Below are 13,665 nucleotides of genomic sequence, written 5' to 3' on the forward strand. Positions count from 1 at the left end.
CAAATAAATTTGATAACTAGCTTTTCCAAGTCTGCAAAGTAGGTTGTTGAAATTTTGATTGGGATTGCATTGACTCTGTAGATGAGTTTGGGTAGAATTGACTTCTTCATGACATTTAGTCTTCCTATCCAGAACATGGAATATTTTTCCATCTTTTAAGGTCCCTTTCTATTTCTTTTAGTAGAGGTATGTAGTTTTCTTTGTATAGGTGTTTTACATCTTTGGTTAAGTTTATTCCTAGGTGCTTGATTTTTTTAGTTGCTATTGAAGTAGTATCTTTTCCTTGAGTGTTTCTTCAATTCATTCATTTCTAACATATAGAAACATTACTGTCTTATGTGCATTAATTTTGTGTCCTGCTACTTTGCTAAATTTATTAGCTTCAGTAGCTGTTATCGTCCATTTCTCAGGGTTTTTCAGATATAAGATCATATCATCTGCAAATAATGACAGTTTTATGTCTTTCTTTCCAATTTGGATGCCTTTGATTTCTTTGTCTTGCCGGATTCCCCAGCTCTTCTAGGACAATGTTGAATAACAGTGGTGACAGTGGGCAACCTTATCTTGTTCCTGATCTTAGAGGGAAGGCTTTCAGTCTCTCACCATTGAGTACTATGCTGGCTGTGGGTTTTTCATATATGCTCTTTGTCATATTGAGGAAATTTCCTTCAATTCCTACCTTTTGAAGTGTTTTTATCAAGAAGGGATGTTGGATTTTGTCGAATGCTTTTTCAGCATCTATTGAGATGATCATTTGATTTTTCTCTTTTGATTTGCTAATGTGTTGTGCTGGTTTGAATGTATTATGTCCCCCAGAAAAAGCCATATTCTTTGATGCAGTCTTGTGGGGCAGACATTTTAGTGCTGATTAGATTGGAATTCTTTTATGTGTTTCCATGGAGATGTGCCCCACCCAGCTGTGGGTGATGACTCTGATTGGATGGTTTCCATGGAGATGTAACCCCACCCATTCAGGATGGGTCTAATTTCAATCACTGGAGCCATATAAATGAGCTGACAAACAGAAGGAACTCAGTGCAGCTGTGAGGGATGTTTTGAAGAGGAGCTACAGCCAAGAGGGACACTTTGAAGAAAGCACAGGAGCTGCAGATGAGAGACAGTTTGAAAACGGACGTTGAAAGCAGACTCTTGCTCCGAAGAAACTAAGAGAGGACAAATACCTCAAGTGCAACTAAGAGTGACATTTTTGAGGAACTGCAGCCTAGAGAGGAACGTCCTGGGAGAAAGCCATTTTGAAACCAGAACTTTGGAGCAGACACTGGCCACGTGCCTTCCCAGCTAACAGAGGTTTTCCAGACGCCATTGGCCATCCTCCAGTGAAGGTATCCGTTTGTTGATGACTTACCTTGGACACTTTATGGCCTTAAGACTGTAACTGTGTAAACAAATAAACCCTCTTTTATAAAAGCCGAGCCACTTCTAGTGTTTTGTGTTCTGATAGCATTAGCAAACTAGAACATGTGTTGTATTACATTGGTTGATTTTCTTATGTTGAACGATACCTTGCATGCCTGGAATGAACCCCACTTGGTCATGGTGTATGATTTTTTTAATGTGTCTTTGGGTTCAATTTGCGAGTACTTTGTTGAGAGTTTTTGCGTCTATATTCATTAAGGAGATTGGCCTGTAGTTTTCCTTTTTTATGGCATCTGCTGGTTTTGGTATTAGATTGAAATGTGTTAGGTAGTGTTCCATTTTCTTCAATGTTTTGAAAGAGTTTAAGTAAGATTGGTGTCACTTCTTTTTGGAAAGTTTGGTAGAATTCCCCTGTGAAGCCATCTGGCCCTGGGCATTTATTTGTGGGTTTTTTTTTTTTTTTTTTTTTTTTTTTTTTCATTTTTATTGAGATTGTTCAGATACCATACAATTATCCAAAGATCCAAAGTGTACAATCACTTGCCCCTGGGTACCCTCATACAGCTGTGCATCCATCACCACACTTAATTTTTGTTCAATTTTTAGAAACTTTTCATTACTCCAGACAAGAAATAAAGTGAAAGATGAAAAAAGAAAAAAAGAAAAGGAAACTCTAAACCTCCCCTATCCCTAACCAACCCCCCTCAATTGTTGACTCCTAGTATTGATATAGTACGTTTGTTACTGTTTATGAAAAAATGTTGAAATACTACTAACTGTAGTATATAGTTTGTAATAGGTATATAGTTCTTCCCTATATGCCCCTCTATTATTAACTTCTAATTGTATTGTCATACATTTGTTCTGGTTCATGAAGTGATTTCTAGTATTTGTACAGTTGATCATGGACATTGCCCACCATAGGATTCAGTTTTATACATTTCCATCTTTTGACCTCCAACTTTCCTTCTGGTGACATATATGACTCTAAGCTTCCCCTTTCCACCTCATTCACACACCATTCGGCGCTGTTAGTTATTCTCACATCTTGCTACCAACACCCCTGTTCATTTCCAAACATTTAAGTTCATCCTAATTGAACATTCTGCTCATACTAAGCAAGAGCATCTACATTTCTTCCACAAGGCAGGAGGGAGAGTCAAAGAAGGTAGAGAGGCAAAAGAAAGAGGAAACAAAAAAAAATGACAGCTAGGAAGCAGCAAAAGGAAAAATAACCTTAAATCAAAGTAGAATAAAGAATCAGGCAATACCACCAATGTCAAGTGTCTAACATGCCTCCCCTATTCCCCCCTTATCTGCATTCACCTTGGTATATCACCTTTGTTACATTAAAGGAAGCATAATACAATGATTCTATTAGTTACAGTCTCTAGAGTTTATGCTGATTGCATCCCTCCCCCAATGCCTCCCCATTTTTAACACCTTGCAAGGTTGACATTTGCTTGTTCTCCCCCGTAAAAGAACATATTTGTACATTTTATCACAATTGTTGAATACTCTAGATTTCACCAAGTTACACAGTCCCAGTCGTTATCTTTCCTCCTTTCTTGTGGTGTCTCACATGCTCCCCATCTTTCTCTCTCAACCATATTCATAGTTACCTTTGTTCAGTGTACTTACATTGTTGTGCTACCATCTCCCAAAATTGTGTTCCAAACCACACACTCCTGTCTTCTATCACCCTGTAGTGCTCCCTTTAGTATTTCCCAGCCCACCTGGAAGATGGCTGTAAGGGGTGTTTTTTTTCCTCCTTTTGGCTAACATCTGCCCTCCTCGCTCTGAGACAATTAGCAGTGGGTGTGCAAAAGGCTATTGTCCATGCCAGATATTGAGGCGTACCCACAGCCTGTCTCTGCCGTGCTTTACTGTGTGCTTCTCGCTGCCGTATCTGCAGCCGCTTTTGGGTTTTTTTAAAAAAGAACTAGTCCGACTCCAAACGCCAACCACGGTTTCCCCACACCGCAGCCTGGCTGCCAGATATTCAGCAGGCTTACTCACTTGTTTCAGAACGCAGACTCGTGGTTTCACCAAGTGCACGGTCCCTGTGGATTTAGCAAACCTTGTCTAGCTAGTGCATTGCGGGAACTCAACATAACAAATCTTTATTATTTTTTGTAGAGTTTTAATTATTTAACTTCTGATTCTTACCATTGTAGAAAAGTAATTTTTCATACTTATGATTATTATGTGTGTATTATATCACGTTGTATTTCTTTTTTACAAACTATAACCAAACAAAGGAATAATAAAAACAAACAACCTAAAATAAGTACATTGCTTCTTAGACCCAGAGACACAAAGAAACTGAAAGTTGTACTTTTTTCATGCATGTATAAACATTTATGGAAGAGCTACATGTTTATATTTTATATGCATGTATTTTTTTTCATATTAAGACATCATTATTACATAGTTATTTCCTAATTATTGGGAACTTGACTCTATTTCTGTTTTGAGAAGTATTTTCGTGAAATATTCTACTCAGAGTAGGATTACTGAGACAAATGTTTTTAGTTGTATGTATTTTGCTGCATATTAAGAGATTTAAATCTTGTTTCCAGGAAGAATGAACCTGGCTTGTGGGTAAGAACAGGTAAGATGACTCAGCTGTGGAGAGAGATCCCTGCAAAGGCACTGAGGAAAGGTCTTATTTAAAAAGTGAAGAATAGTCATGCTTTATTGAACAGACTCCTGTGGTATCAAAAATCTTAACTTTTGATCATTGTTACGAGTTCAGAGTTGGGAATAAGTGTCTGAAACACTTTTTTTTCCCTAGATGAGGCAGATGATGATGATGATCCAGAATATAATTTCCTGGAAGATCTTGACGAACCAGACACAGAGGATTTCCGCACTGACCGGGCAGTGAGAATCACCAGTGAGTCTGTTTATTATGAGTACAGCTCTTGACTATTCCACAACTACCTGCCTTTGTTTGCATTGTACATTTTTGGGGGTGACATTTTCAGCCCATCAAAGTTAAGCCATTTAAGTTCCCTATATCCCATCTATTTCTTTAATTCTTTAAATTTAAGTACATCCTCCCAGGATGCCTATCAGTCAGTTATAGAGTTCACTGTTGTATATTGAGTCTCTACTCTTTGACATGTATTGTACTTGGAATACCAAGATGAACAAGACCGGGCCTGAGCTCAGCTTAGTAGGGAAATACAAACAGAAAAGGTTAGACTATAAAGTGATAAAAGGTATAATAGGTTGTGTGTAAGGTATACTAGTGGCCTATCAGAGGATTTAATCTACTAGTATATGGGATTCACAACATGAGATGTTTTAGCTTAGTTTTGAAGGATGAATAAGAGATTTTTGGTGGAAAATCTCTTTCCAATAGATATTGCAATAGATGGAAGAGCATCTATAAACCCTAGCATTGTGAAACAACAAAAAGTTTGTTTTGAAAATGATGAGTAGTGTGTTTGAAAATGATAAATAGTTGTGGATGTAAGTGGTAGTAGAAAAGATATGCAGTCTTCATATCATGGAGGACTTTGGATTTGAATTTTGTTCTATCAAAAAGGAGAGCTCAAAGAGTTTTAAACAGGAAATTAATGGAAACTGTTTTGGATTTTGAAAAGACCACTTTGATTTGATATCAATTAATGGATTGATTTGGTGGGTAAAGAGAATAAGCTTGGAGGCTTTGAAAGCAAGTATGATGATAACTTGATTTGTCTGGAGTCATTTGTTTGAAAAATTCCATGATTGTCTGGTGTACCAATGATGGAAAACCATGTACTTTAGAAACCATTGTTTTTTATTGAGTGTATGCATGACCCTGTACTAGAATAGCATATACAACATCGAGAAGGTAAAGTATTAGCTCTTGACCAGGTTACAGAGAATGTTTTATAATTATCCAAAAATATTTATTGTATGCCTAAGTAGTAAAATTCTCTGTGCTAAGAGAATTGTGTAAACACAGTCCTTTAGGATTTACATTCTATTTTTGCTTTATTATCATCTTTCATGTTGTATTAAGATTATAGTACTATTTTCTTTATGAAGAAGATCTTCAATTTAATTTGATATGTTATGATAATTAAAGTTAGAGGAGAACACCAGGAATCAAAGAAAAAGTGTAGAGTGAAAATGCTTCGAGGATTTAGGCCTTGAGGAAACTGTGAAGGAAGGTTCAGGGAAGAATGAGAAAAACCTATAGAGTTTAGTTTCATAGTAACCAAGGGAAGAGTCTTTCAAGAAGGAGAGATTGGTCATTCGTGCCTTATTCTGGTAAGGAAACATTTTTCTGTTTAAAGCAGAAAAGCATGAGATCTCATTTCAATTCAGCCTTCTGCCTAGCATATGCTTGCCTTTTCTTTTTGCTGTCTTACTCTTCTTCAGTTTTTGTACATTTATCAGGGAGTCTTACTCAATTAGGATGGATCTTCTTGCTTTGCACTCCGATGCCACTTTATATGTCCTTCTTTTTAATATTCATTGTTCTCAAAATTACTTATGTAGTGTCTGTCTTATTGCTCTCCTGAGACTCTGAGCTTCTCAGGGGTGAAGGCTTTGTATTGTTTATTGCTATAGGATCCGTGTTTAGCACAGTGCTGGCAACATTCCCCAGTTGGATAGTGAGCTTTTCTGGGATGTCTGAATGAAGGGCCATCCTTTCTAGTAGTTGAGTTTTGTGATCGTAAGGGAAAAATGTTAGAGAAGGTTTATTTTGTTCTTACCCCTTGTCCTCCTGCATCTTATGTTCTCAGTTTTGATCATAATCCCTTTAAGAGGATTTATTGTTACATGGATGACTAAAATTTAAAAAGCATAGAATTACAGAGTCTGAAAAATTCCATGTGATCATATATTTCCCTCCCACTTGAGAAGAGTGTATTTACAGATTCCTCAACGCAGCCTTTCAGTCTCTGCCTACTTCCAGTGTCATCAATTTGGAAAATTCTGAAAATCCGGCTCATCATTTCTGCAGATAGTGTTTTAGTCTTAAAGACCTCCTCAGTTGACATTTTCCTTACACTGAACCAAATTCTACCATTTATGTTCCTCTTGTTTGTCCTTTGTTGCAAAATAATGTTATTTTACTCTCAGTAGTATATGTTAAAACATTGTTTCTTTCCCTGAGTTTTGTCTTTCTTATGTTGATGGACACGCTGGGCTCTTTCCAGTTTTTCTGCTATCATGAATAAAGCTGCTTTGAACTTTCTTGTGCAAGTCTGTGGACATATGTTTCATTTCTCTTGGGTAAACTATCCAGGAGAGGAGTCATTGGGTCATAGGATAGGTGTATGTTTAGTTTTACAAGTAACTTCCAGATCTTTTTCCAAAGAGGTTTTCAGTTTTCCATTCCCGTTAGAGTTCTGCTTGCTCCATGTCCTCGCCAACATTTGATTTTAGCTTTTTAATCCCTCTTAAGAAGGGTTTTTATAGAATTGATCACAGTCCTCTAGACTTGTTTTGGGATTCTGCTTTAGTTCAGTGATGTGCTTACCTTCTTGGATATGGGGGCTATTTTGGAGCAGCTATGTCATAATGAACTTGAGGTCAACAGGATTTTCTGGGCTTTTTCAGATGAATTATTTTTGAGCCTGTTTACCTTTTTCTGTGCTTAAGAAACTGGCTTTTAAAAATCCTAAATGTAGGACTTTGCATTTATCCCCATTATGTTCCATCCAGTTGATTTGAGAAAACATAGACTCTTGAAGCTGTCAACAACTGGACTGGCAGTCCCTACCAGCTTTTTGTGTTATCTACAAAACTGATAAGTGTATTTTCTTAGTCTTCTAAGTCATTGATGAAGCTGTTTGATTACTTCAGGCCCAAAGATGGGATCCTATGGCACACTGCTGAGACTTCTCTCTTGACTCCATTCTGTATTATATGGATAGAGTGGTTCAACCAACTATGAGTTTACCTAATTTAAAATCTAGCTCATATTTTCTGTATATCTCCCCACTACTATTTAAGATTTATGAGAGAAGAAATATTTGTTTTGTTTACTCATGTATTTGAAGCATCTAGAACAGGGCCTGAGGCTTTGTTGGTGTTGGTAAATGTTTTTGAATGAGTGAAAGAAATATAAACCAATATGAGGGTTTAGTCAGATCCCTTGCTGAAAACAACAGGTTGTCCTCATGGAATTCTCCATTATTGCTAAATAAAACTAACTTACACCACTGTTTTAAGACACTGTTTGGGTTTCTTGCAGAAAAGGAAGTGAATGAGCTGATGGAAGAGCTGTTTGAAACTGTGAGTAGTGGTCCTCAAATGAGAACTCTGGATGGTAAAAGTGAATTCCCCAGAAGCTCAAGGGACCCTTGCTTCAGAAGGATGTTTTTGACTGAGCTATTTCCCCTTTAGTCCACCTAGGAAAGAATGTAGCAGCAGGGTAATTTAGCTAATTATCAGTAAACTCTTGATTATCCACATGTAGGTTATTCTTAGTACAATTTCCAAACTTTTGGATGGCCTCCTCAGCTATCATATGGTGCATCCTGAAAGATTGCAAATTTGTTTTAGACTATTCCAAGTACAAATAATTAAATAATTACCTTTCTGCTAGATCTGTTTCTTGCAAAGATATTTCTGCATAAAAGGTTGATCATTTTGAATAAACTTTCTGTTCTTGATATTACGAATTGGCTGGTTGAGAGACTTTTTGCTGGCATAATAGTCATCCTACGTGTGGGGTAATGGGATCCCTGAAGTGAGAATAGCTCTGCTGTGGGCTCTTTCTGGGTACCAGCATTATTAAAGTCCTGTACTGTATACTCTTCACTTTCCCCTCACCACTGGGGTGAATTTCATAGGCCTATTCCCCAGGAAAACCTTCTTCCTTTCCCCTCAGTTCCAAGATGAAATGGGATTCTCCAATATGGAAGATGATGGCCCGGAAGAAGAGGATCGTGTGACTGAGTCTCGGCCTAACTTTAACACCCCTCAAGCCCTTCGGTAGGCTAGCTAAAGACCTTGAGACTTAGAATCAAGGAAAACTGATTTCTGAAAAGGTTTTCAGAAATTGCAGTAACCTCGTGAGGAGTTGGCTGTCAAATCTATATGTCTCCTTGTTATGGGGCAGTGCAGCTATAGACCAAGCTGTATCTGTTTGGGAAGGGAGGAAAAACAGCAGCTGGCATCCATACAAGCTTTCTCCAGGTGAGTGGTGCTGGAGAGATATATAGGATTTATGGCCAGCCACAGAAATTTCCACATATCATAATATCCAGTTATATCCCTTTTGTTCTCCTATTTGCCACTAACATCTTGTAATATTAATGAAAGTTTATCAGTCATCTGGGCATTAATTGAGCAAACCATGAAGCTATAATGCCCTGGGAGTTCGAAATATATGTGCTGCCTTTTTCATACAAAGTTGGTACTTCTATTGCCCCATTCAGAAAATAGAGGCTTTTCTCCCTGTTTTTGTGATGGATTTCCATAATTAACCTGTACTTTAATCAATTGTTACTCATTGCGAGTGGTAGTATACAGTCCTTAGATGAATGGCTAGAGGTGATTGTATTGTTCATTCCATGGGTGGAACAATGTAAAGCTAACATACAACTTCTGTTAATCCATGTTTAAACTAACACCTTTACCTACCTAGAGAGCTGGGGATCCATGTGATAGCAGGGCCTTCAGGCACTTTGCGATTTAATGAAAAAGGCAGTATACTAACCAGTGATAAAACCAGAAAAATCAGTCACATTCCATTACAACAAATACCAAAATACCATCAGAGCAAGAATCTCAAAGATTCTAAAGGTCATTATTTGACCCACTTATTTCAAGCCATAATTTATAGAACAAAATCCTGGTATAACAGAAGAATGGAACCATTCTTTTTTGGGAAGTTGTTATAATTTTTTTTTTTTTTTTTTTTATTAGAGAAGTTGTGGGTTTACAGAACAATCATGCAGAAAATACAAGACTCCTGTAATTAGGTTTTTTTGAGCTATAATATTGTTCAATCTCAATAGTCAACTCTGTATATGGATTTTTTAAATTTGGGAATTTTGTGACTTTTAAAATCCCTGATCAAATTCAGTTACTTTCTGATATTCAGTGAATCTACTTGAGTTGCTGCTGCTTCTCTTTTAGTTGGAAATGCAAGCCTCGTTTAATTTTTGACTAAATAAAACATCATGGGGAAATTGAGTCATCTGTACTCCCTTTACCACCTAGCTAAGTAATACTTATTAAAGGCAGTTGCAGGCAAATTTTGCGTTATCTACCTTTTTATGTTTCTGCTTTTCTGTTCCTCTGATAGTAGTATAGATAATCAAGAGTTTTCATTTCTCACACAGAAGACAGTTCCATGATCTTTAGGTTTTTACCCTGTGCCTCCCCAAACCTGTGGTAAATACTGTAAAAGGAAATATAATCTTCATCCCCAGAGACCATTGAAAAAAGTATTTTCAAAAATATTTAAAATTTTTAATTAAAATTTAAAATTGTCATTTAACTGTTGCCTCAATAAAGGGGATTTCTTGAAATATGAATACCTGCTTGACATAGCTCCTTGAGCAGGACTTATCCGGATTGTATAGCATATCAGCATCTGCTTAGTGATTTAAATATCTTGCTCTGACACTAGAACTAGTATGTTAGGTATTTGAATTCTTGCTTCAGCCCTGGAAAGTGTCTCTTTCAGGAGGTGGGAAGAATGGGGAAGGGACTCAAATGGCCAAGAGGAGATCTTTTCTTGGAGGATTATAGGGTAATAGTTGAACTAACTTCTCAATTCTTCTCTTCATTTAAACTACCATGTGTTTCAGTATACCTTCTTGTTTCAAGCTGGAAGGTCTTTGATGTTTTAAGAAAGGAAGGCAGTGCAGCCTATATGGATAGGGAGATAGGAGAAGCTTGACCTGGGATGGGAGTAACAGGTAAATTAGAGAACAAGTGCTGTGCTTTCAGAAATTATAAGAATTACAGCTAAGAGGAAGCCCCACATTAATGTAGGTTAATGTAATCAGCATGATTAATATAATTAATGTGATGTAAGAATGACACGTTTCCACTGGCTCTGCTTCTAGATTTCTGTTTATTTTCCTTTCCATATGTATTTAGTTTATAGGAGTGATTATAGAAGGATCGGGGAGGAGGGGCTAATTCAAAATCATCTTTTTTGAGCCTTTATTAACAATTTAAGGAAAAGATTTGGATAAGGCTGTGGATTCGACTGTTGGTTAATGTGGGATTTGGGAATTAGCAGTAGATTGAAATTTTCTGGCTCTCTTACCCGTCATTTGCAGGAATTGGTTGTGTGTGGATCTAGGAAAATATTTAAATTCAGTCATCTCTCTTTTGGGGATAGATTTGAGGAACCATTGGCCAATTTGCTAAATGAGCAGCATCGGACAGTGAAGGAGCTACTTGAACAACTGAAGATGAAGAAATCTTCAGCCAAACAGCAGCAGGAGGTAGAGAGGGTCAAGCCTCAGAGTGAGAAGATTAATCAGACTTTGGTTCTAGACCCAGCACAGAGGAAGAGACTCCAGCACCAGATGCAGCAGGTAAGACTCTTCTTGGTAGAGTTAATACTACATCATCCTATGACCTGACACTGAGGCCAAAAATTAATAACTTTGTAAAAGTCAGAAATGTGCATCTTCATACCCAGTAAAACCATGGACCATGGGATCATCACATCAGTTAGGACCTTGAGTGGCTGTCGTGTGCCGGTCCTATGGCTCAGGCAAAAATGTATGTAAGAACCCTGAAAGCATTCGGAATTATAGATTTTGAGGAGCCCTTAGTCATCTGTTCTGAAATTTAGCAGCCTTCACTGTCAGAAGTAGTTTTTTTCCTTTTTCTGGCTCTGTCATTTTGCTCAAAGTAAACACATCTGAGAAATTCATGCTTAGATACTGTGTTATTTTCATAGTCTCTCTGACGAGGAAAATAGGTGTGATAAATTATAGACATCTTGGTAAGATCTGTCTGGGTTCCTGAAACGACAACATCATATGATGTTACTGTATTTTCTTTTTATTCCCCAGCATGTTCAGCTCTTGACACAAATCCACCTTCTTGCCAGCTCCAACCCCAATCTCAATTCGGAGGCCAATACCACCAGGATATTTCTTGTAAGTATCTAAATATTCCTAACCCTAAAGACTAGGCCTTGACAAGTCATTTCTCATTCACCCATCATAACCTACATTTATTTTGGTAGATATTTATTCTGGATGTTTTGGTAGATAAGTCTACTTTTTTCTAAGTTTTCTAAGAGAAACCTAAGCCACTGACTGATTCCAATGAAAGAATAGCGAATGTATTCAATTTTCTGAAAATTGTGCCTCTGACATTTTAAGTTCTCTGTCTCGTTTGTAGATCCACCCTGACTTCCAGATTTTTGGTCTTGATATTCTCTATATAGATGTTGAATTTATTGTTAATTCATTAGGCTAAATACCAGTGTTTTGTGTATAGAAATAATTTTGCTCATGTTTTTAAGTATTTTGGAGAAAAGGCTTTTAATTTTGAAATTTAAACCCTATAAAATCTGAATTTTATGACAGATAATGACTATGATCCGTGCTTCTGGGTAAGTTTCTTGGGAGATCTACTAGTATGTTTGCTAATATACCAAGCTTTCTTGGTGGTTAACAGTGTGTACCCACCTCCTCTTGTGTTCAGAGGAGTACTTTGTTCTAGCTGTTATTCAGAGAAACCAAAAGACCAAAAAAAAAAAGAGTAATCAGCCTCAGCCTCATTCCTGAGATTGAATTCTAGCTAGGGTGCTAGTCCAGATATCTAAGAGGCTAAGGAACACTCAATCTAAACATCAAAGCAAAACAAATGAGTATGTCACAAACATAATCCTTGAGTATCTGAAGATTTAGCCATAGAGTAACCTCAGTGAAGTAATGTTAATCGTGAAAGACTCTATGATGATTTCTACCTATTTTTACCCTTTAGTAGGAAGGACAGAAGCTAAGGGCTACTGGTATTAATTGTGTGGAACTTAGATCTTCTTTGTGTCCTGTTTTTCCCAGAAAGAGCTGGGAACATTTGCTCAAAGCTCCATTGCTCTTCATCATCAGTTCAACCCCAAGTTTCAGACCTTATTCCAACCTTGTAACCTGATGGGAGCTGTGCAACTCATTGAAGACTTCAACACACATGTCAGCATTGACTGGAGTCCTCGTAAAACGGTCAAGAAGCCTGGTAAGGGACAGATGTGTCAACTTCAAGTTTTTATTTGTAGTGAGAGGTGGGAGTCTTATTCCATAGATAATTTCCTAGGAATGGAGGAGACAGGGTTTTGCAATTTCTTCCTTCTCTCTATTATCTTCCCTTTGTACTCAGTGATCTAAGTTCTGGAATTACAGGGTAATATTGGGGCTTAGGTAAGAGGTGGAGGCAATGGGCACAACTGGTGTGGGGGACTAGAGATGTGGGAATTGGGCTAAGAATTGGACTTCAGATACGCAAGGGAGGGTAAGTGTTAGGAGTGAGATCAAGACATACTGGGGTGTGGTAAAGAGGGAAGTCAAGTGGTTGAGATTTTTACGCTCTTCTTCATTAAGATCAGTTCATTTTATTTCCCATGATTCTCAGTAGATACTGTCTACATTTTGGGTGGAAATACATTTGGTTATTAGGCACAAATTAGAGATGATGTATCTTTGTTGGGTTCAGTATTTTAATTTTCGGGTTTGGTTTGTGCCTTGCATAGGTTTAGTACTTATTGAGAAAGCATTTGGTTTGTTTGCTTTTACCTTAAACCATGTATTGGCTTCTAATTTGTTTCTTAGTTTAGCAAATTAGTTGTGGTTTGTTCTGGATTTAAGTTTATCTTTGGATTTCATTTTAAATCACTATTTTATAATTAAGTGCATTTTGTTATAGGCTCTGGTCTCGGATTCCTTTAATAAGTATATGTTGTATTGAAAGGTTAATATCATACCACACCTGATGCTAGCAGCTTGTACATCTAGTGTCCTGTGTTTTTCTTCTGGGGATTTAAAATCCCAGATTTTTTAAATGTAAGAAAGTAGACTTTTTTTTGTTGTTGCTCTATGTAATTCTTCATAATTCATTTAGGGACCTAGAAATATTGTGTGAAAATGTATAAATATCACCCAATATTTATATCTGCTCTATATTTAAAAAATATAGAATAATTATATTTGTAGTAGCCCTGGCTCTAATTCTTTAGGGCTTGGCTATTTAATATTTTTATGGAAGAATTGTTTAGTTCTGGAAAGCATAAATGCTTGTATATATTTTTGCAGCCTGGGATCTCCCTTACTCCATTTCTGCCTTTAATTTAAGTGGCAA

The 13,665-nt window shown here is 37.1% G+C and overlaps 1 protein-coding gene across 8 annotated transcripts in view; it reads left to right on the plus strand.

Moving 5' to 3' along the window:
• GON4L (gon-4 like) overlaps window positions 1-13,665 on the plus strand; it is a 96,535-nt gene that overhangs the window by 62,806 nt on the left and 20,064 nt on the right. For all 8 annotated transcript variants that reach the window (XR_005215211.1, XM_037825777.1, XM_037825778.1 and 5 more), the window contains 6 exons: window positions 4,175-4,276; window positions 7,583-7,623; window positions 8,222-8,325; window positions 10,694-10,892; window positions 11,379-11,465; window positions 12,378-12,549. Coding sequence is in view for 7 of the 8 variants with exons in the window: in XM_037825777.1 (XP_037681705.1) it covers window positions 4,175-4,276; window positions 7,583-7,623; window positions 8,222-8,325; window positions 10,694-10,892; window positions 11,379-11,465; window positions 12,378-12,549 (705 nt within the window). In the remaining variant the exon portion in view is untranslated. The remainder of the gene's footprint in view (window positions 1-4,174; window positions 4,277-7,582; window positions 7,624-8,221; window positions 8,326-10,693; window positions 10,893-11,378; window positions 11,466-12,377; window positions 12,550-13,665) is intronic.

Source organism: Choloepus didactylus, chromosome 2 (assembly GCF_015220235.1).
Source record: "Choloepus didactylus isolate mChoDid1 chromosome 2, mChoDid1.pri, whole genome shotgun sequence".
Lineage (NCBI taxonomy): Eukaryota > Metazoa > Chordata > Mammalia > Pilosa > Megalonychidae > Choloepus > Choloepus didactylus.